This window comes from Salminus brasiliensis, chromosome 8 (genome assembly GCF_030463535.1).
Source record: "Salminus brasiliensis chromosome 8, fSalBra1.hap2, whole genome shotgun sequence".
NCBI classification, from domain to species: Eukaryota; Metazoa; Chordata; class Actinopteri; order Characiformes; family Bryconidae; genus Salminus; species Salminus brasiliensis.
The window spans coordinates 22,284,899-22,308,437 of record NC_132885.1 but is presented as its reverse complement, the minus strand read 5'-3'; the positions used below and the strand labels follow the sequence as shown (position 1 = coordinate 22,308,437).

Genomic DNA, 23,539 nt, shown 5'->3' with positions numbered 1-23,539 from the left:
TAGGAGCATATCAAATGTGTTTGATTCGATCTAAGTGGATCCCATCAATAACCAATGAAAACAAAGCGAAACAGCAGCTGCATTCGGGCGCTAGTACATGTCCGATACTGCAGCACCATTTAAGGTGGAACAGAAAATCGTATTGGAGGCGAACATTTTCCTGAGATGTAGGATATCCTCCAAAATGTGCTGTGCTACTCCCCTACAACTGCCTCTGCAGTCTGTACAGACCATGCTGACTCATCTTCCCACCCACAAGCTCACCCAAAGGCAATTTTTTACCTTTCTTTAGTTTTGGGTCAGCTCAAATGACTCCTAGGTAACACAAGGTATGCGTGTTTTGGGCTGTTTTTAGTTTGGTTCAACAACAGGTTGAAGTGCAGTGGATAATCCCAAGACGTTTTGTGTACGATAGACATTTTTTTTTCCATTTGCCATAAAAATCTGCAAAACTCAGTCGGAAAGTGTGAGATACCCAGGCTTTTTATAATCTGCTACCACTTTAAAAGTTGTGTAGTGCACCCAAGGCTTAAGAAATTAACAAAAATTCTGGAACAAAGTTTATAAACTTTTAAACTTCTGAGGATCAAGATTAACCTCTACCAATGTAAAGGAAAGGCCAAAGTTTTGTTCGAGCATGGTGGAGGTACTGCCATGGCTTGGGCTTGCATGGATTCTTCTGAAACGGCTCACTAATCTTAATTGCAGATGCTTAATTCACTTTCAATGAATTTCAGTTTAACTGGAAGGATCGTGCAGCAAGACAATTACCCAAAACGCACCCCTCAACACAATAAAGGGCTTCATCAGAGGAAAAAATGCTGTTTCCACAAACTGAGTGATCTCCCATCAAAGATGCCATGTTCGAAGTTTAACATGAATAAATATCTGTTGATGTAAATATCAGAAGATAAAAGCTGAGGTTCTGATCTGCTGTCTCCTGTTCATCTTTTGATCTCTAGCCAATATATCTTCAAAAACATAAGAAGAAAAATGCTGATATGTGCCCTACATTTACAAACTGCATGCCTTGAAGTAACCCCACTGCTCCTCTTCCTCAGTACTTCTCCTCATGTGTACTGCTCAGCCTGCTGGCCTGCTCTGTGTTTCTCCAAATGAGCAGCATCGGGAAACTCTTCCTCATGCTCTTCATCGAGATCCTGTATGTGCTCATCGTGGAAGTGCCGGAGGTCAGCCTGTTTGACAACGGGGACCTGCTGGTGATCGCCAACGCCATGTAAGTCATTCTGTACAATCTGTACAGAACAGTGTACTGTATAGTGCAAGGTTGCATATCAAGCCATTCCATTTGTAAATGCTCTCTATACATTTAATTATTCAGGTCTTGTGTTTTGTGTGTGTGTGTTATGCTCATATCAATCTATGTTCCATTTGTGTGTTTAATAAGCATTTACAGGCAAATTGCAGATGTTAATGTAGGCAGGAAAATCATAGGCTATTTCAGAGTGTGTGCTTTGAGCGAAATGAGGACTTCACTGTTAATCTGAAATTATAGCATCACCCGGCATAATCAGATTCTCATAATCATGAGGCGGTGAAAAGGAAACTGAGTGGCAGCAGTTTGATGGACTAAATAAACAGTTATCTTCCCACAGGAGATTTGATAGGCATATATATAGATGTGTGCATTGGCTCTTGCCTACATCCATGGGACTTTCGGTTCAGCTGCAGCCTTTTAACCTAGCGCTAAATAAACTGTTGAAAGCCCTCTTCAGTGGATGTTTGCTGATTTGGCTTGGATTGCTTTTGCAACATCTATCTTGAAGATAAAGTGGTATCTGTTGCGCTTTGCCCCTCCTGATACATTTCCCTTTTGTTTTGCATTCACAGTGAGTACACGAATGGAACAAGGTAAGATGTTATCACCTAAATGGAATCACTGAGGTGAAGTAAAACCCTTTGAACCACATCATGTTGTTTTGATTGCTTTGCCATAATGATTGCTATCACTGCACAAGCACACTGCTAATGCTTGTAGATGCATAACTGAGATGTTATCGTGTTATCTCGGTGTAATTCTATTCTCGTGAAAGGCGAAGCATTTCTTCATTCTTGAGCAATTCTGTGTCCTTTCTCCATGGCCTTGTTGGAAAAGCAGTGCATTCACATGCTTTCAGATGCTGGCTCAGTGTTGTATAAAACAAATACCATGGCTAATTTAATGAAATAAATACAATGTATGCAGATCTTAAATGTGAAAAATGTATTTCAGTGTAACTTTATATGTGTGTTGCAGCTGTGTGACCGACTCCAGGGTCCCTCTGAAGATCATGACCCCGGTGGTCATTACGGTCTTCGTACTAGCGCTCTACTTACATGCGCAGCAAGTGGAATCTACTGCCAGGCTTGACTTCTTATGGAAGTTACAGGTAGAAATTACACATTCATGCATATGCAGACATGGAGTACCGATCTGACATTTGTAATTCAGTAGATAATAGAGCCTTCACAGTGTACACTTCCAGTACTAAATAGTTAGTAAAACCAGTACAGTTTAGGCAAAATATGGTAAGCTGGCAATTACTTTAAAATATTACAGTAAACTCCATGAACAATGAACACAATGTGATTGGCTACATTTTGTGTTGCTTTAAAATGCTGTAGTAAAGTGTCTTTTTTTATTTGTTTTTTTTTGTTTGTTTGTTTGTTTTCTTTGGACTACTAAGGTGGAAAAAGATTGCTACTGCTGTTATACTCTACTTTTATTAGTAATTATTTATTTGATTTGATTTGGTTTTATTATTGTTTTTAAACTGCAGCCACAGCACGGTCAGTGCAGGTACTGGGTACAACAGTTCCAAACAGTTGGATAATTGTCAGTCTACGCATAAACAGAGCGCAGGGGGGTAACATTCCCTTAATAAAGGCTTGGGATTAATGTAGTCGATACCAATTCATTAAAATATATCTGGCTATAAAATATTCATTAAAACATACCTGCAATTTTAAAAGCTGATAATTACAGATGTATTTCCACATGACCGATTCTGAATAATATCAGGGTAATGAGTAACATTCAAATAAATAGAAACCTGCATTTCCTGAAAAACAAATGCAGGTTAATTGCGCAGAGGAAGCAATTCCCACGTAGTTGCTAGGTGCTGCTTTGCTGCGCTAAGTGGCTGGTATGCTGTGGCTATATGTTGTTCCACATGATTGCTTTGATTTGTTGCTATGGTGGGCCAATTGGTTTATGGACGGTTGCGCTTCCAAATAATTTCTGTGCTGCTAGGCAGTTGATATAGTATCCAAGGTGGTTGCTATGCTGTTTCAAGTGGTTGCTGTGATGTTGCTAAGCATCTACCGTTGTGTTTCTAATGGTTGCTAGGATTTTGTCGGTAGAGTGCTTCTGATTAGTTGGCATGTGGCACTATGTAGTTGGTATGTGGTCATATGGTATCTCCGGTGGTTGCTAGGAATTTTCTCAGTGTTCGCTTTGATATCTCACATGACTTCAAGGGTGTTGCCAGTGTACCAGTATCATGAAAACACTAGAGGGGACGCTCAAACCCTTGCTGCAAATTTGTGCCATTCATTCATGATGAAAAAGTGGTTGCCAAGCAAAAACCATGGCAAAATGTATACGAACACGCTACAGTGTCGGAATGGTGTTCTGAAAAACTGCAGCACAAGAAAGTGGCTAAAAATCTGGGAGACTTTGCAATGTGCTGTCCCTAATAATCAGCATTCATTCCACATTATGAAAACTGTATGGTGCTCCAGTTGGCCTTCGTAGTTGGCATTGCTCCCCCTCTCACTCTGTGTATGCTCTTCCTCCTCAGGCCACAGAGGAAAAGGAGGAAATGGAGGAGCTGCAGGCCTACAATCGACGTCTCCTTCACAACATTCTCCCTAAAGATGTTGCTGCTCACTTCTTGGCGCGGGAGCGGAGGAATGATGAGCTGTACTACCAGTCCTGCGAGTGTGTGGCGGTCATGTTCGCCTCCATCAGCAATTTCTCTGAGTTCTATGTAGAGCTGGAGGCCAACAACGAGGGAGTGGAGTGTCTGAGACTCCTCAATGAAATCATTGCTGACTTTGATGAGGTAGAGTGTCAGGATCTGTGCTGAGCCTTGGTAGAGGGCTTGATGGCATTATTAGTCATTTTGCTATCACTATGTAATTAATGATTAACTCTGTAGTTACATAATAAATTAGATTGGCATTCATTTCACATACTGCACTGAACAGTTTGAGCCAGCAGATTTATCTGCCAAAAAATGACAGAACTCCACAGGCATGTTGTTCTTTCCACAAAACAAGACCTTCCTTCTTCCTGTCTTCTTCAGATAATCAGTGAAGATCAGTTTCGTCAGCTGGAGAAAATCAAGACCATTGGCAGTACGTACATGGCTGCTTCTGGCCTAAATGACTCTACCTATGATAAAGCCGGCCGCTCACACATTCGTGCTCTGGCGGACTATGCCATGCGTCTCATGGACCAGATGAAGTACATAAATGAGCACTCCTTCAACAACTTCAAAATGAAGATTGGTAAGGATCTTGTCCTTGCAGCTTACACTCAGATTTTCCTACTTGCAGTCTGCCAGATATAGTTCAGTGTTCAAGGATTCCTCTAAAGCAGGGGTGAGCAACAGGGGCCAAGCAACTAGAATCCAGCGCAGTTTACTGATTTCCCTGCTCTAACAGACCTACAAACCTGTGCTGGAATTTGGCCTTCCAGGACTGGGTTTGCCCACCCCTGGTCTAAAGTATCTAAAAAAATCACCAAATAAAGCCAAGACATGTGGTTTGGTGTCAACAATTTTCTTTTCTTTACAGTGCTATAACGAGGCTAATGTGAGTAACATGGAATGGTACCTAGGCAATGGTTTCTTGTAATTTGAGCTTGTGATCTTGTGCTGTTCCTGTAGGTCTCAATATGGGTCCTGTAGTGGCTGGAGTTATTGGGGCACGTAAACCCCAGTATGACATCTGGGGCAACACAGTAAATGTGGCCAGTCGCATGGACAGCACTGGAGTTCCTGAAAGAATACAGGTGAGAAGTGGTCAGGTTTTTTTAGCTTAAAATAAATAAATATACCATCTACATTTACTTTCAGTTTTTTTTTTTTTGTTTTTTTTTTTGGGGGCGGGGGGGGGTGTTATTTTTGTCAAATCCATTTATGTATGTTTAGTGTTGTCACCATCAATTTGTCAACCATCAGTTTTTGAAACCTAGGACAAAAAGTTCTAAAAGGTCTACATGTTCTCTTCATGATTCCGTTCCATTTGAACCAGCAATTGCCTGCTGATTTATTGGTTCTGCCATTGGGGAGCCCAACGAGTATACCCTTGACAGCAATACAACTGATTTCTCAGTTCAGCTATAGAAAAATAGCTGTGCAATAGAAAAATGGCTGAGGAACATTCTACTGGAGACTCCTTAGCTTTGGGCTTAGGTTCTCTAGCTAACTGAGAAATCCTGCATTATATCCCAGGACCAAGGTTGGGAAACAGTGCCCTATGTTTCCTTAAAATACAGGTGAATTCATTTTTTTTTGTCTTCTCCTCTGTTCCTTCTCATTATTACCAGGTTACAACTGACCTCTACCAGGTCCTCAATTCCTACAACTACTCGCTGGAATGCCGAGGTGTTGTCAAAGTCAAGGGCAAAGGGGAAATGATGACCTATTTCCTGAACGGTGGACCCAGCAGTAGTTAACACCCACTGTCTCTTGCGTCACAACACTAATGACAGTGTGAGGTGGCTTGACATGTGGAGGAGAAGGGAATGACTGGGGCACTGTGGTCTCCGTGGCCTATAGGAACCGTGGATGGATTGTTTCGAGATGGCCCGTGCCCAGTCTTGGAGCATGTTGCTCTTTCCACATACTGAGGCCTCTGATGGCCTAAATGGAGGCAGCCTTTACGCGCCTTGAGTTAAGGTGTGGAGAAACTCATTCTGGAGCTCTGCCTACCGAAACCAGGGCATGTGGAAAGACCAAAGACCAAACTGCAAGGAATCTCAGAAAATGCAGGCAGTTCTCCCTTTCGTACTTTTCTCCAGTGTGGGGGAGGACGGGTGCACTGCGTTGAGGCCGTTCCTCCGAATGAGAAGGGCAATACTACATGAGTGTTCCGCAGCCGTGCTGGCAAACCCAGGTGGCTCCAAAACAGAAGGCGTGATGTCACTGAGGTCTATGAAAGCAACAGATGTTTTATGTGTATCTAATGCATCTGTGTATGTGAAGCAATGTATGTTCATACAGTTCTGTTGTCTTCAAACACTGTTGAGCTAAACATGGGTTTACCTACTTGGCCATATATGGCACAGCAAAGCTATACACACACACACATACACACACACACACTTCTTAGGAACATTTCAGGAACTCTTCAGTGACTTGGCTAAGAAGTGAGAGCGGAGCGTGTTTCATGTCTGGACATGTCAAAGTCCAGAATCAGATTGATTTGTAGGTGTGTGTGTGTTTACAGGACTCCTCTGACCCCCCCCACCCCCCACCCCACCCCCACCAAAACAGACACACATGCATACACAGAAAAGTGTTTCTCCACTCTCAAGTAAATGTACGCCCGCTCACTACACCGAAGACACTTTGACAGATAGAGAGAGCATCCAAGCCTGGCTTTATTTTGTATTTTTGACATTTTGTATTTTGTCTCAGAAAAAAGATACCAAACCTTATGGAGACTATTTTAGATTCTATATTTTGTACATTAATATATTAGAGCGATGTCTATAAAACACCAATGTGTATTCGGATGTATATATCTAAGAGAAATGTGCAGCAGTCGTGCATATTTTAATGGGTAGGGGGTCATTTTTTTAAAACTAGCTGTAAAGTCTTTCGCCCTCGCGCTCCTTTCACACTGGCCACTGCACAAGTTCGAAGACCACAACAGCGTTCTCAAAGTCCCCACATGAGTCATTATATCCTGGGGAGTGAAGTACAGTGTGTCTTGGAATGAAGAAACAAACACAGCCACAGCTTTTTAAAGCAACAGGAATTGCGATCAGCACAGATCTCACTGCTTTTAGCCTCGCGTTGAAGCTGCGCTCTACAAGAGGAGTTTGTATGCTGTAGGGGTTCGTTTTAGATACGCCACACCCCTTGGCCATTTTTGCACTGCACCTCTGCCTTCCTTAGCCTATCATCCTGTCTCCCTCCCCTCTCCCCCTTCCAGCTCAATCAGATGGTACGACCCAATGAATGTTCATTTTCTCCAATTGAGGCCTTCATATGTAAAGCGTGCTGAGTGACCACTAAACATCAGTGCCATGCTCATCAGCATCCAATCCATGAGGTCAGGCATAGCTTCAGTGGGACGGTTCTCCAGTGTAAATATCGCCAAGTACGGGCAGATAAGCATCAGATTATCATGTTTCTCATCTTTAACGCTTCACCTGAATTACAGCAGCCTGGGAAAGATGATGCTGGGTGATAATACTGATCGTCTGTTCGGGAGGTGTCTGTTACAGTGTGTGTGATTTCAGGCTTTTTCACTTGGAAGAACTGCATAATACATAGTAATATAGTAATAGATTTTTTGTTTTCTTATATTTCTCCTTCCTTCCTTTGCTCATTATTCACAAATTGGACCCTGCTGGGCTTCCAAAAGCAGTTTAGTCTCTTTTCTATTAGGAAGAAACAACAGTGCCATATGTCCTCACTTCCACTTTGTCCAACAAGAGAAGCTACAGGGATGCCACCCTTTATGTTTTGGTACTTTTATGTTCTTATGTACGTCGCCCGAGGCCTTTTTTTTCTCATCAGTGCAGGTGCCATGATTTTCTCTGTTCAAATGAAGCAGAATCGTCACCGCGAGAAGGCAAGGAATCCTCCAGTGATGGGGTGAAGGTCAAACTACATGTAATCCACATCCTTTTTCCTTAGATGTCCGGGTTCTGAAACTGTATGTATGGGAGAGTGCTCTTTTTTTATATCTCAATGGTACCTTCAGCGGAACTGCAAAGTTCACAGAGCTAATTAATTGGTTGCTGGGGGTTTTTTGGTTGTTTCTTTTTTTCTTGTCTGCCATGTCAAAAAGAAACATCTTTTTTTTTTTTACATTCAAATAAATCACTTCAATGCTTATGTGTTCCTGAAATTCCTTCGCAAAAAAAGCCAGACATTGGTCAGACTTTTTGTTTTGGCGTGGATGTGGGATGTTGCCTAGAATAACCAAAGGGTGGCAGCAGTGCACTTTCTTCCACTCACCAGTTCAATTGATCATATAGTATAGGCAGGGTAGGCAGTGCAGCTGTAAATGGTTAATGTAGCTAGGATGACCAACCCAATGCATAAAACATGATTTTATAGGATGGTAAAAGTAATATATAAGAAGATACACAAGGAATGAGTATTATAAGTATTTTTACATCCTTAGCCCAGCTCAGCTTAGTCAGGCTTCAGGATGACCAGTGGCCTTTCTGTAATGGTTGCAGACCCATTCAGATACAAAATATTCAGAAGTACCTTGAATAAAAAAAAAAAATGTAATGACACCTTGAATATCCAAGAACTACCCCGGCTAGTTGTTACAAGCAGAGAATGATTTGATTGCTCTTGAAATTGACCGCTGCATGCATTCAGGCCAGTCAGCTGAGTCTGAAGCGTGCTATTATAGGAACCTTTAAGGCTTATTCTTCACTGAAGAAAGGCGCTTTGTGCTGAGCATGAAAAGAGCATCTCATTGACATTAAAATGGGCCCAGGCCTGATATTATATGGCAAATTAGGTCTTTTGTCCAAGAGAGCTTGGCTGTTACATGGTCGCAAGATTTCAGTTTGTTCTAATGTCAGTCTGTTCAGACAATCGTCAAAAGGTCAGAGACAGGGATTCAATCAAACGCATATTCACAGTCTGACGGATGTTATTAAATGGAAAGAGAGGGGGCTGACCTTAGATCAGTGTTCTGAGGGTTGCAGAAGCTCAGTACTTGCAGGCAGGAGGTCATGTATGCAAGGCAAGATTACATGTCAAGGTCCTATCTGAAAGGCAGAGCAGAAGTCTAGGTTTAAAGCTGCCTGCCAAACAGGAGTGTGAAATGAGTCCACCTGTGAGCCTAGTCACACATGGAGGAAAAAATAACCTCAATTATGTGGGAGTCATCACAACTGCGCATACATTGACGTTTTCAATGCATTTACGTACGAATAGGTTCAAATGGGCCATGATCTGCTCAACACCAAGCTGTGTTGGTGCAGTGAGCGTGACTGTAGCAAACCTGGAACATTAGCCTCATTAGCCACGCTGCTCTGAAGGAAATGACCGTTTCAAATGCCTACCTAACCACCATGATCGCTTGCTTTTGCTTTTTTTTTTCGTTTGTTTTTTTAAGTGAATAGAAAAATGGCTGAAGGTTAACATGAACAATGAACTGCAAATTGCCAATTTTCTGGAATGCAGAACTCATCAAATGTACAGTACTTACAGTATAGCTAGCTTTTGTATGCTTTTTCTTCAATGCAATTGTGTTGTACTGTCTGAGAGCAATGATCTGCCCAAAAATCTACCCCATTTTCCACATACTGTAAATGCAGTCCATCAGTCTAAACATATAGGCGTCTATAGTCATGCCCTGGAGCTGATGTTGCTAATGTTGCTAATCCACTGCACATCCACGTTGCACACTTGCAGGGAAGCGAGCAGGTGCTAGACTAAAAGCTAACCCAGCTACAGTCTCTTCAGTTACCTAACCACACGCCATGCATCTGTCTTGGTGCCATAAACCAGCAGAGCTCATAACTTTTCTGATGAGTTATCATTAAAGGAAAATCACCATAGCTATGTTCGAAACTGGGCCATATTTACTATCCCCTGCATGTAAACATCCAGACCCCTACATAAAGCACTATTATAGGGAACAGAATTGGTGAAGGTAGTGATCGATTTCAGACACCTTGTGTGAGCAGAGTGTGTTGGTGCAGATCTGAACATCTTAAAGAAGCTGCGTGTGAATCTTGAAACCAAACACGACAAGGAATTATGGGTTTTCCATAAAACTACATACTGTAGTGTATTTTGGGATTGTTCTAGTGCACTGAACATCCTGCACTATGTTTTCAGACACCAAAGTAGCACACTATATAGTGAATAAGTTAATAAGTTAGTAATACGGAGGTGAAAATAACAGGGTTGTGAAAATCGCAACTGAGCATTTTCCTCCCCAGTCACATACTTTCTGTTTATAAATCAAAGAACAATTACTAATAAATACTGAATGAAGGCATGCATGTAAGCATGTATGAATAAATGCACATAGTTGAGCATGCAGTTTCACGCTGTGAACCTGGTGGTTATAAACTTCAGTTACTTTAGCTACATTAGCTCAGCTCCAGCCACACTTCCAAAAACCAAACCATTCTTAGCTGATCATGCATGATTGAAATAAGCTGAAAATGATCTAAAGGAGATCATTCTGCATAGACCCTTGCTTCTAGACCTTAAAACTAGTTTTGCATCCAAACATTTGGATAAAAGAAAAGCAGCTCTATTCCATTCTAATTTTTTATGTAACATCTATCAGTGCATTTAGCAGTTCAGTTATCAAGTAGTTGAGTGTGTGTAAACAACTGCAACGCCACCATGCGGACCTTAATCTTGGTAGCTCTACTTGTTTACATGCATTATTATGGTGCTATTTATAGCTTTCAAGGGCTTATTAATAATAATAATAATATGAAATTTACACAACTCTGTAATTCAAAACCACTTACAATTAAAAAGGTTCATTTTATGGAATAAAAAGTCACCTTAAGAAATACCTGCCTGGTAACTGTTAAAGTTAGATTTTGCTATGAGAATATGAGCAAAAGCATGTTCTACTTGGACCCGTTTAAATACATTTTAAAACATCGGCAACACATGAGCCCACTCTCCATTAAGTTTAAATGCTATAATGGAACACATCCATTTACTGCAATAGAGACTGGCTAAATAAAAGACCTCATTTTATCCTGTTAGGAAACGGCTGATATAAAATCTTTCGTAAATTACAGAGGAGCACCTGCTCATTACAGTCCACCATTATTATTATTATTATTATTATTATTGTGATATATTAAAAGGCATTTATGGTTTAAAAAACACACAATAAACAAACACTGAGGCAGGGATGAAATAAATGACATTATATTCTTAGAAAGTCAAACTTGTCTTTACTGAAGGGCCTGCAAATTCAACACCACTATCAGTCATCTGTCAAACATTGTTTCTTCTGAGCAATCTGGAGGCAAAGACTAACGAGTACATAAATATAACAGTATCCGTTCATTCAGTTGTCAGGGCTTTGCTCGCCGGCACTGGTGCACATCAGTAGGGGCTCAGTGAGGTTAGGCAGCTGAAAGCTTGAGGTGTACTATATATCAGTCTATATATCAGCAGGCCACTCCTCTGCCGTGAAAATAGCTGGAGGACAGAGGAATCCATCAGCAGCCGACGAAGCTGCAGCCAGCAGAGAGACTACAGAGACAGCTGTAGCGGAACACATGATGCTCATGACACACATACACACACAAACCATGGCTGAACGTGCTTTAGGGGTCTGTATGACTAATGGAAGCAGCTTGGAAGTATATGAAATGCACCACACTGAAGCTTGGGCTGCGTGTGTGTAAGTGAATGAATAAATGAATGAATGAATGAATGAATGTGATACAAAAAGGAAATGGTTGCTTAGACTCATCTGTGTGTGGCATTGGTACACTTTATCTGCAGCAGGAGCCAAAATGTATTTTCCTCACTTGCCTGTCAGCTTTAACAATCATATATAATCACAAGAGGTTGTTTAAACCCCATGAAAATGGCCTGTCAACAGTATGTCAACGTCAACTGATATGTCAAGAAGCTAAAAGACAAATAAATAGCTACTGTTCCAATATTTGTAATAGTATATGCAAACCTATGTCCTTCAATGAAACAAATGCACATAGTTTAGGATAACCAGAGCTAATTAAACAGGACACCTCACACTGCAAGACTTTACCACAGCCCCTGAGCTGTCAGTATCCACCTCTATATAGAGTCTAACTGAAAGAAGATTCCTTTAGTCCAAAACATATGGTGAAGCAAACACAAACGCATACACACACCACTGTCATTCAATGTCCTAGGGACAAAGTGTGTGAGCAAGTGAGTATCACTGGTCTCGGAGCAGGACTGGTGTGTTGTCAGACGTTGTAGTCCGGAGCTTTACCCTGTGGCTGCCTCAGGCGGATCTGCAGAGTGATGAAGGCCCCCACTGTCACATGGAAGAGGATCTGCCACATGTTGCGCAGTTCATACAGATACATGTTGCATAGGCAGATCAAAGCGAAGGCCAGAAAGGACTTGATGTTCCTCCAGACCGAAAAGTATGCAAATAAGTAACACTGTACAAAGCAGAGAAAGAGAGACACATAAATGTTACAGGATTACGATCTGCAGGATTATGATTCCTCAACATTTTGACAAGATTTCTGACGTTCTCAGCCAACAAATAGGCTGACTTAGGGCTAAAGCAACAACAAATGACTCCAAAAAGGCTAATAAGTCAATAATAAAGTATTGAAAAACACTGCCCTTGATATTCCCTCACTGAGAACTTTTTATTAGGAAGACCTGATCACCTTCTCATTTATGCACATTTAGCCCATAATGTGGCACGTGAACATGCAGCTTCAGGTAATGTTCAGATCAACCAACAGAACTGAAAAAGAAATATGATTTTGAAATCAGTGTTTTTGGGTATGGCATGATTGTTGGTGCCAGACAAATGGGTTTAAGCATTTCTAGAACTGCTGACCTGCTAGGATTTTCAGCACAAGTCTCTAAAGTTTATTCTGCAAGACTAGAGAAAAAAAAAAAAAAACACCCAGTGAGCAGCAGTTCTGCAGATGGAAATGCCTTGGTGATGCAAGATCAACAGAGAATGATCAGACTGGTTGGACCTGACAGAAATGCTCCAGTAACTCTGTACCACAAATGTGGTGAGCAGAAAAGCATCTCAGAATGCACAACACGTCAACCGTTGATGTGGATGGGCTACATTGGGTCAACATTTTTGCTGCTTAATACAAAAGGAAATTTGGCACAGTTGTCATTTGCAATGACATACCTACCAGATTATTATAATCTTGTAAATGGAGTGCATTATTAATATCATGACATGCTGAATCACTGAATCAACGTCTGGTGAATTCTGGTAAAATTTCATTTTATTTTTTTTTAAATATCAATATATTTGGCAAAAATTGCAAGGTAAGTTTAGCCAATTTCATGCAGACCTAAACCCAACCTGTCTCTTCAACAGTTGTGCATCTCTTCATGACCACAATTTCCGTCTTCCTATGGCTACTTCCAACACAGGAGCTTCAGTCACTGTATCTGAAACAAGTTGAACGCCTCTGGTATGTGGCAGAACAGGAGATTCACCGTATGAAAGCTCTTAAAAAAATCTGTAGGAACTGTGTGACACAATCGGGTCAACGTGGACCAGAACCAGCATCTTATGGAATCCGTGGCACAAAGAACTGGGGATGTTTTGAGAGCAGTACGCAGGCCAGCCTAATGTTAGCACAGTTTTACAAATAAACTGCTCAGTGACATACGTCAACAATACGTTTAGTAAAAGCAAACAGTGTGTGTCATTTCAATGATGAATTACATCTAAAAATAAATTACAATTAGTCAAGAATACTACAACTGTCAGCTAGTTTACTAAGAGGGTGCAGCCCTGTGAAAAAATTGTAAATTGTTTTTTTTAAACCAGTTCTTTTTTGTTTTTTCCCTATTTCATGCCAATGTCATCACCACCAGTTTGCAACAACTTAGAGCTCTCTTCTTTATCACACAACACCACCACCAGCCTCAAATGCTGAAGGCCAGAACACTCTTCCTTCGATATAAGCGTAGCCTGTCACCATCTTTTCAGAGTATCGACCGTGCAGCATTGATGAGCATCTCAGCGTCCTCGTAGAACAATGCTGTGAAATCAATTCTGTGGCAAGTATGCAGTGTGTCCCGCTGCACAGCATTGGAGGACAGAGAAGCTGTCGCAACCATGCTTATCAGCTACCGAGAATGTGGCCAATTGCATCTGCAAACATTAATGCTACCTATAGGCCACACTTCAACATTTTGAAAAACAAACAAACAAAAGAAAAACATTTATAGTACCATGTACATCCTCCAAGAAACAGTCTGGAAAGCATGCATTTCCTGAAAGAAGTGAAAATGTAAATGACTCGAGTACTGATGCATCATTGATGTTCCTAACTCTTTTCACTGAGAGTGGGTAAAAGCAGCTCCCGCTCCTCTTCTCTACACTGATGGAAATGGAGGCTGACAGACAGGCAGTAAGTCACTTGAGTGTCTGATGGACGGTTCTCTCTTACCTGATAAAGACAGGCTGCCGTACCCAGGAAAAAGGCAATTACGTAATTAAAGTCTTCGTCCTCGTTCTGCGGATGGAGCAGAAAAAACAGGAGTCAGGGTGTCGCATTAAGGAATTATGCTGCATGGACAAATTACAGCAGGAAATCCTGCGCTAAATGGTTAGATGCATTAAGCTGCTGTAGATGGCTGGAAGTGGAGAAGAGCTGGATCATCAACTGCAATGCGCAACTGTTTTACATAGCAACAAAGAAGCACTTTGTATGTCCTACATACTCAAGATAGAGTTGCACCTGAAGATACTTGAGTTGGAAGGGGTCTAGTATTTCAACTCAGTATCGAAAAACCTGAAACACTGAAAAAAAAAAAAATAAGAACTGAACTTAAGACTGCATCGCAGATAAGGCCCTCAGGCTATTGGTCCCCTTTTTTGTATAAACCATCACCAATGATCACAACTTGGCATCTGCACACATCCTATCAGTACAGCGAGGTTCTACAGTTATTTCGAAAGTTACATTCTTTGTTCAGTGAAGCCTGAATTAGATATTTCTAAATGATTTATTCACTATACAGTAATTTACAGTACAGCAATTCATTATGAACAATACAAAATGGGATGTCTGTTATGTGAAAAATCACTCAATTACACGGTCATGAAGTATTACAACTAAAACAATTTACCACCCTGTTATGCAAAGTTTTAAACAGGAATTATTCTTTTATTTTATGCTAGTGGTGTGTATCTGGCAGCACTTTGACTCATGTGAGTTCCAGGTAGTGCCAGGTGAGTTTACTTAGAGCTATTAAAAGGTTCAATAAATCACTAATACTTCAAGAAGTGCATGTACAAGTGAGGTTATACTCCACACTAATTAGACACTAAAGCATTTAATGAGGCAATTTACAACTCAGACGGAGCAAAAAAACAAAAAAAAAAACAAACAAAAAACAACAACTTATTAAGTCAGCATTTGTTCCATACAAGAGTTAGATTTGCCTGTTGTATTATGGACATTTCAGGAGCTAGAGGTTCTATACTCATCATTAATTTCAGCACTATATAATCTACATAACAGGGTGGTCACAAAGTGTTTATTATAACACTATTAGAACTATTCATGCAATTATTAGTTATACTCCCATAACAGACCCCAAAGATGACTAATAAAAGGTCATAAGAAATAAGCTGTAATGCACAGTGAATAAATCATTTAGAAATTCAGACTTTCCCCTTTGAGAACGTTCACTTACCTGCGCCAAGTAATTTGGGCTGGGTTTTGCCATTAAGATAACTTTTTGAAAACCTGTTTAAATCACCACCTTAATGGGGTATGCCACAATACAATATAATGGGCTAAAAATAAGTCCTGTGTTTTGTTTAGTCTTTTTTTTTTTAAACAAAGAGTTTACCTGCAAGATGCTCTCTATGGCATGGACTCCCCGCAGCAAATTGAGAGCGCCACACAAAACACTTAGGACACATGCCACGATGCCTGACAAGGTGACAGGCTCTAATACTTGATGAGGAGCTGCAGGGTCAAAACAAATATCCCAAATCAACAAGAACACTGCACCAGAATGACACATTTCCAGACAATAACCAGACATAATGAACCTTCTCTGCGAGACTGATGATATTGTGACAATGAGCACATCATATCTTGGAGCTGAACTATTAAGCAGAGAAATGGTTTTTTGAAATGTTAATAAAATGCACATTTTAAATGTTAACAGTCAAACAAAACAACTATTTCACAACTGCGTACTTTAGACTGAATGGTAATACAATGAGGTCAGCCGTGCAACTAGTCAATCAGGACCATAGAGAATAAGGGATGCAGGATTGCTTCCTACAAAAAGCTCCAGCAACTAATGACTACTAAAAACAAATGTGTACCAGTTCCCACAATCTAAGCCATGCTTCTAGGCATCTCTACATCTTCAATAAAATAGAGATAGATGATGAGGGGTAGTCAGTACCTATGCCTTTGTATTTGGAAGTGGTGTTGTGGGAGAAGCCATTGATGGAGCCCAAGTCCTCAGGAGAGAGCTGGTATGGAGGCCGCAGCTTGATCTCTGTCTGCATATCAGCCAGATTGATCTTGGTGGAGAGGGACCGTGGGCTGTTGTAGCGCTGTTTGGTCTTCTGAATGAAATTGTCTATCAGAAAAAGACAATAATTATTTTGCTAATTATACATATTAATATATGAGAATATATTTGCAGCTAAACAAATTAATTCAGTTCAACAATGGTGGCCAATACTGTCCCTGCTGTCCAATGAAAACCATGTGTCTTCTTTTTTGCTTGTTTTTAGTTTTCTCCATCATTGGAACCCTGTAACTGTCCTGTATAATATGTAAATAATTCTGGATGAACAGACCAAGAGAAACAATCTAAATTACTTTAGATACTTTAAAGCATTTTTTTAAGTCACCATTTTTGAGATCCATGTTTTTCACTGAACAGTAACGATATCTGCTGTGTTTAAAAAAATAGAATAGACTGCAGGGAAAATTCAGTAAACCATTTCCTTGAATGGCACATTGGCTATAGAAGTTGGATTTCCAGGGGTGGCACACCGACTGTCGCCTTACTACTGTGATATGCAATATGATGTGCAAAGCTTGACAGGTGGTGGCAAATTACATTGTTGACAAGCGCTGGGTCACAGCTACAGTCAAGCAGCATGCTAAAATCAGTGTTTTGAGAACACGAAATACTGAAACACAGATCTGGATAATTATAGCAGTTATTAGAAATGGTGGCATACAGACACTGAGTGTGTGACAACATCATGGACTGAAATTTGTAGAAACCATATTAGGGTTTCACTGAAGCTTGGAATAGGTCTAATGACAGCTAGGCACCCCTATCAGTGACTGACAAATGGCAAGGAAAATACTTTGCTTCATGTTTTGAGTGTTGAGATGGGCTGGAGGTAGTTCAATCTGAAGATACACTATATGGACAAAAGTATCAGGACACCTGCTCATTCATAGATTCTTCCAAAATCCTATTATCAAAATGAACCTGCTTTTTTGGAGCAGGATTTGATTGCATTCAGGGACATGGACTGGATGGAGCACCGTCATTCCAAAGATCCACTTCTCCAAAGCTTAATGGCTCTCACTGGTGCCAATTCTATCTAGAGTCCCATTCTATAGGCAATGCTTCATTACAGGGACTAGACAAGCTGTGTGTGTATTTACCTGTGTCCGCAATGGACTCAACTTAAAGTAATTCATTTATTAGAAGGGGGTGTTCACAAACATTTGGATACTGTACAGTGTATAAACGGGCAGGCCAAAAATTCTGGTGTCCTATGTTTTCCTGCAAAGGGTGTTCAGCTGTCCTATGGCTTTCCGGTTCCAGGTCATGTCAGAAGCTCATATGCACTGGGATTGGCACAATAGGTGCTCTGTGGCTTTTAAAAGTATGTGTAGATGTGCTCTTTTCTAAAAGCACTTCCTAAACACATTTCTTAAGTAATTCGTCCAAGTTCTCTCAGGGTACTCACCGAATTCGATGAAGGAGTACGGCCTGACAGCGCTGTTAATGCGCTTGGTGTCATATGTGACAATGAACTCCCGCTGCAGCTCGTCCAGGAAACAGAACGCCAAGACATTGGGATAGTTCTCTGTGCATACCATCAAGTAGCCCACTCCAAGAGAACTTGTAAAACTGGGGGATACATACAAGAGGTGTTAATCTCCCACCAATACATAGCATCTAATTATGTGTCTTAGCTTGGAAAACATGTTGGGCAGAACCATGTGGAAACGGGACCTGCTACTGCCTCATGACCACAGTGACAAAGAGACGTTGAAGACGTTGGAAGGTCACAAAAATGTAACAAAGTTTCCCCACAGTTCTAAACGAGTCACGAGTTCATATCCACACTTCTCAGAAACACACCTCTCCATACCAATCTATTCATCAATTACTCACTCTGCTACAATTACCTTCCTTTTAAGCGTAGGCAGCTTGACAGCCTCACAGTAAATGGGCCAGAATTTGTCACTGCATCTCTCTGCATTAAGGTCTCCTTCGAGAGATGAAACAATTCCATGACTCACACCCCTGAAGGAGGGAAAGGGGGGAGTCGACTCGTTTGTGCCTGCTTATGAAGTTTGGTGTGATGAATAGCAGCCGCCTGGAGTGCCAGTCTTCAAAACGGGTGCCCTCAAGGCCCTCGGAGGAGCCATACATCTGTGTTAGCCTCTGCTGAAAGAGGACTTTAAATCTTGCATTGGATTAGCTGCCGATTTAAATGATGCGCTGCCACTCCACCTTGCTCCCTTTCAAGAGCGGCTGTTTATTTTGACTGAGCGACTTCGCACCCAGACACAGAGGAGATGTCACCAGAGAACAACTTATTGCTTTCTATTAAATTCACTTACAAGGACACAAGTTTACATCTTATATTGTAAGAGTTAGGAAAACTCCCTTTAAAGGTAACCTTCACTGTTAAGACGGCTATGCCTGAATATGGTGCACGTGTTGAATACTACTTAAACAAGATGTATAAACCGAACTAAATCGCTTAATTTATTCAAAATGAAATCAAATATAAATTAAAATAACAAAATGACAAACAACAGTATCTATCTACTAGTACACTACCAGCCCTGTGATGAAGTCATGTGGCTCTACGGGACTTCTACAGAAAATAAGACAATCAGTAAAGATTTTTGGTAATGTCACCATCTAGCCAAAGAAAGCCATTTAGATAAATGATATTTGAAAGGTAAACTATATATTTGATTACAATAAATTAAAATACATTTAACTCCCTGTGATTAACTGACAGCAAATATGGTATGACTGCTAGTAAAGAGATTGTGGGCATGTTTACACCTGGCATTGACATGCGCTTTGTAACCAGATAGCATCTGGATATACTTTTAACAGATTATGCTTACACTTGTCAATAAAATGTGTCCCCGGAAAGTTTCGATTTTACTTTCCCACGTAACAAACACACCAACACATACATCATTTCCATAATTCACTTCCTGTAAACAACGATTTCTCATCAAAACTATTCTGCTCCAGGAGACTCAGGGAACGGTTGGGATTGTACAATGTGGTGGAACAACAGATGGTTCAGAAAACACACAGAACTATTTAAACTGCAAGGGAAACAACTCTGTAATACTGATCTCATCTACTGGTACATAACACAAGCGTGAGAACTCACAAACACAAGAGAGAAAGCAGGGGAGAGAGAGGAGCCAAGATCCATAGCAAGTAATAGTCATATTACGTTTTTTTTCCCCATCAGGCATATTTCCGTTTGTCTGACGGAATCCAATCACAGAAAACACTCTGTTTACACTTGTAATAAATGAGGGTAGTATCCATCTAAGTCAATTCATGGTAGCTCTGGTGTCATTTCAAAACCTACTTACATATTTACAGCAAGTTTCACAGATGCTGAAAAAGTCCTGTCTTGGACTAAACTGCAACACCAGTGTTAAATCACTGGCCACGGATACCAACAGTGGAACCAAGCACCTGAAAGACTTTCTTTGCCTAAAAACAGTGTCCTTTCAAGAGTATTTGAGTTTAAAACACTTTACAGAGATACTTTAAGGCCCACTGTCATGTTGCTGCTGCGATTATCACTAGTCTGCAGAGAAACGGGCCCATAATCACAACTACATAATAATTTTAGAGCCTCTGCTGTCACTTTATTAAAACCTTACCTACAACCATACTGTTTACCTCTCACTTTTCTGTACAAAACAATACATACACCAGTGTTGGGATGCATACAAACAGCTAATTTACAACAAACACTTACTTGACATTGTATTGTCCAGTCTTGAGAGAGCAGCGGTCAGGAAACTGGCTGAGTTTTTTGGACAAGCCCTTAAGATGCTTCTTGGTCTCCTGCAGTCCTTTGTCCTGCTCATAATCAGTGGACGCAGAGAGAGGCAGGCCGTCCCTCACCCGCACCACTGAGGCAAACAGGACCATAGACATCTTACAGCAGAAACCTGTGAGAGTTTGAAAGAGCATGCCATGAGCACTGAGCATTTCACGTTAAACAGGCACTGCTTACTGTACAATGAGAGCAGTCACTGTAGAGTACATTGGTGATCAATTAATTTACCATTTATTTTGGCAGAAAAAGAGTTAAATATTGATATTGATAAATATTGCCTTAAAAATAATTAATATTGACTTAACTGACTAACTGCAAACCATACATATCCTTTAGAAACATCAGAAATACTTAATTAGCAAAAGATTAACTAAGAAACCTCTAGAAAGACTTATATTAACCTCTTCATCCCTTAACTCAACGGAACCACCAATGAATCCAGACTTGCATTTCTCACTACTATAACTTCTAATATCTGCCAAACGTTAATTTAATTTCTTAAAATTAAATTGACTGTGCACTACATGAACAAAAGTATTGGGACACTCGTAAACACTGAATTCAGGTGTTTTATTCAGTCCCAGTGCCACAGGTATATAAAGCACCCAGCCATGCAGTCTGCCTTTACACACATTAGAGAATAAAGAACTCACTGAAATCCAGCGTGACACTCTAATAGGATGCCACCATGCACAAGTCAGTGAAGTTTTTTCCTTTCTAGATATTCCACCATCAGCTGTGAGTGGTATTATTAAGAAAGTGGAAACGTTTAAGATCCACAGCCACTCAGCCATGAAGTGGCCGACCACGTACAAGTTACAGTGTAGGGTCAGAGTGTGCTGAGGAGCATAGTGCATGAAAGCCGCCAATGCTCTGCTCACTCAATAACTGCAGAGTTCCAGCACAAACATCAGCACAACATCTGGGTTTCCATGGCCAAGCAGCTGCATGCATGCATGCCTTTTACCACAGAGCATCGAGACTCTGGAGCAGTGGTACTGTCCTGTAAAATTATGAATCACGCTTCTCTATCTAGCAGTCTGATGGACAAGTCATCGCAACAACAGTAAAGTTTGGTGGAGGAGGGATAATGCTATGGGGTTGTTTTTCAGAGGTTGGCCTATAGGCCCTTTAGTTCTGGTGAAGGGAAATCTTAATGCTTCAGCATACTAAGAAATCTTGGACAACTGTACGCTTCCACCTAGGCGTAAAGGTCATTTTCTGTTTTTCAGCATGACTGTGCCTTAGTGCACCAAACCTCAACCCCATGGAACACCTTTGGGATGAACAAGAACTGTGAGCCAGGCCCTTTGGTCCTACATCAGTGTCCAGTGTCTCACAAACGCTCTTCTGGACAAACAGCCATACACAACAGTGGAAGCTGTTACAGCTGCAAAGGGTGGACCAAAATCATATTAATGCCTATGGATTTGGAATGGGATGTCAAAAGCTCCTGTATGTGTTATGTGTAAGTGTCTCAATACTTTTGTCTTTCTGTTGTATTAATGCATACAAGTAGAGCACCGGCATTTTAACGTCAGTGGGTTTGTCTGTGCTGGTCATGCCATGACATTGTGCTAAAGGGAAACTCCAAATGTGCCATGTCGTGCCCGCTGGGAATAACCATTAATTAATCGATTAATTAATTAATAAGTCCATTAATGAATCGATAACAGTGAGGTTAATCTGCTGAAGAAAGGACTTGTCAGTACCGCGGACAGCACCATCCTGTAGCGCCTCGAATTAGCTAGCCTAGCTAGTGCTAGCTTTCTTGTTTACATCAGTCCAGCGTCGCTCAGTCTATTTCCTAAAACTAGTACCACAGGTGTTTAGAAAACCAACGTCCAACCAAAGAAAGACAGACACCGACAGCACACCAACCTCCAACACCACACCAGCTTTTCTAGCTACAGAGTTTGTCCAACAACCAGCGAGCACACACACACACACACACACAACACGAGCCTGGAGAGCAGCGAGTAACGTAGCTAGCTAACCAGCTAACCAGCTAGATAGCTAGCTAGCGAACTCACTGGTCAAGCCTGGTCGATTGATGGCATTTAAACTGTTGAAGGTCATTTAATCGACTGCTATGCAGTTTATCTAGCTATTATCATTTCTTGTAAACACCGTGACCGCGTTGCACAATCCGCAGCACTACGCAAAGTCAGCACACCAAGCTATTAAAACAGGAGAGCTTGCTAGCTAGCTAGCACCTGGCAGCTCCCTCCCACTGTAGTCAGCAAAAAAGGGGTCTTTCAGAAAATTCTCTTATTTGCTAAACACTTCACTGTCTAACGCTGATAATACGATGTGTCCATGGCCTTTCCCAATCCAGGGACTCTGTCTGCACAGTGACAGTCCTCCTCCTGCTCCTCATCCTCCTCAGGCTTCTCAGTGTGGTCTAATCTGAGCCCCCATCTCAACAAACAGGCCCGAAACAGAAGCCAGCACCCGCGTTCAGGAGCAGGGAGGCGGCCGACCTGTGCAGAGACGTGTCCCGCATTAACGGTACTCACTTTTGCACATGCATCTGTCTGAGTCCCGACATACGCATCATTTTGTCCGCTTGTTTGTGTCTGTCTGCTCCGCTGAGGGAGGATGGAGCCATGGACGAGCGCTGACGTGGCTGAGCAACGGGCATTATGGGTAAGAGCGGAAAAGCCGAGAAGGCTGTGTCCCAAACATGACAACCGCTGCCTACTCAGACACTATTCTGAGTCAGGAAGACACTCAGTCACGTCTGAATGACAGTTCAGTATCCTGAACGCCTCAAACTCGTCTTGTCGAGTGAAAAACGCTGACACAGCTAAACGCTAACACGTAAGCTAACAGTAAGCTGTGGAAACCTTGGTGGATAAAGAGACCTTCATCATTACACTGCACAGTGTCTAAGACACGGACTTATGAGACAGCAAAGGTATCGAGGCAGCTACCAGTTTTGAACACAGCCACAAACTAAACACACACATCTGTAGTTCCCTTTTCTGCTTTCCTCTATTTTTCAAAGATGATACACATGCTGAACAGCCCTGACAATATTTTTATTGAGGCCAAAATGCTACAAAGTAGACATTACCAGACATATTTTTGTATGAGCCATATATTTGATATTTCGGACAATGAAGACTGTAGTGTGGGTGTTGTGGCCAGAGGGCTTCAAGTAGGCCCAAGCTATTCTGAGGCCGTGTGTGTGAATGGGAGTGAGTTATAAGGTAGAGATAGCTACCTCTAAAACTTTATAACCAGGGCTGCTGTATAAGAGGGAAACGTTAGGAGGATC

The 23,539-nt window shown here is 41.3% G+C and overlaps 2 protein-coding genes across 3 annotated transcripts in view; one reads left to right on the top strand and one right to left on the bottom strand.

Moving 5' to 3' along the window:
* adcy5 (adenylate cyclase 5) overlaps positions 1-8,081 on the top strand; it is a 98,610-nt gene extending 90,529 nt beyond the window's left edge. For both annotated transcript variants that reach the window (XM_072686115.1, XM_072686114.1), the window contains exons 15-21: positions 1,062-1,237; positions 1,852-1,872; positions 2,258-2,390; positions 3,804-4,067; positions 4,311-4,515; positions 4,896-5,020; positions 5,558-8,081. In XM_072686115.1, coding sequence (XP_072542216.1) covers positions 1,062-1,237; positions 1,852-1,872; positions 2,258-2,390; positions 3,804-4,067; positions 4,311-4,515; positions 4,896-5,020; positions 5,558-5,686 — 1,053 coding nt within the window. In that variant the 3' untranslated portion in view covers positions 5,687-8,081. The remainder of the gene's footprint in view (positions 1-1,061; positions 1,238-1,851; positions 1,873-2,257; positions 2,391-3,803; positions 4,068-4,310; positions 4,516-4,895; positions 5,021-5,557) is intronic.
* Positions 8,082-11,104: 3,023 nt separating this feature from the next.
* sec22a (SEC22 homolog A, vesicle trafficking protein) lies at positions 11,105-22,898 on the bottom strand. The gene is made up of 7 exons (XM_072686112.1): positions 22,776-22,898; positions 20,173-20,368; positions 17,884-18,047; positions 16,344-16,523; positions 15,774-15,892; positions 14,363-14,428; positions 11,105-12,358 (listed from the first exon to the last, which is right to left on the bottom strand). The coding sequence occupies exons 1-7, from the start codon at positions 22,783-22,785 to the stop codon at positions 12,158-12,160; spliced, it is 936 nt and encodes a 311-aa protein (XP_072542213.1). The 5' UTR covers positions 22,786-22,898; the 3' UTR covers positions 11,105-12,157.
* Positions 22,899-23,539: the final 641 nt, after the last annotated feature.

Coding starts and splice junctions, on each gene's coding strand:
- sec22a (XM_072686112.1), bottom strand. Junction 16,524..17,883: donor GTACTCCTTCATCGAATTCG/GTGAGTACCCTG, acceptor TTTTTCTGATAG/ACAATTTCATTCAGAAGACC. Junction 15,893..16,343: donor TTCCAAATACAAAGGCATAG/GTACTGACTACC, acceptor TTGACCCTGCAG/CTCCTCATCAAGTATTAGAG.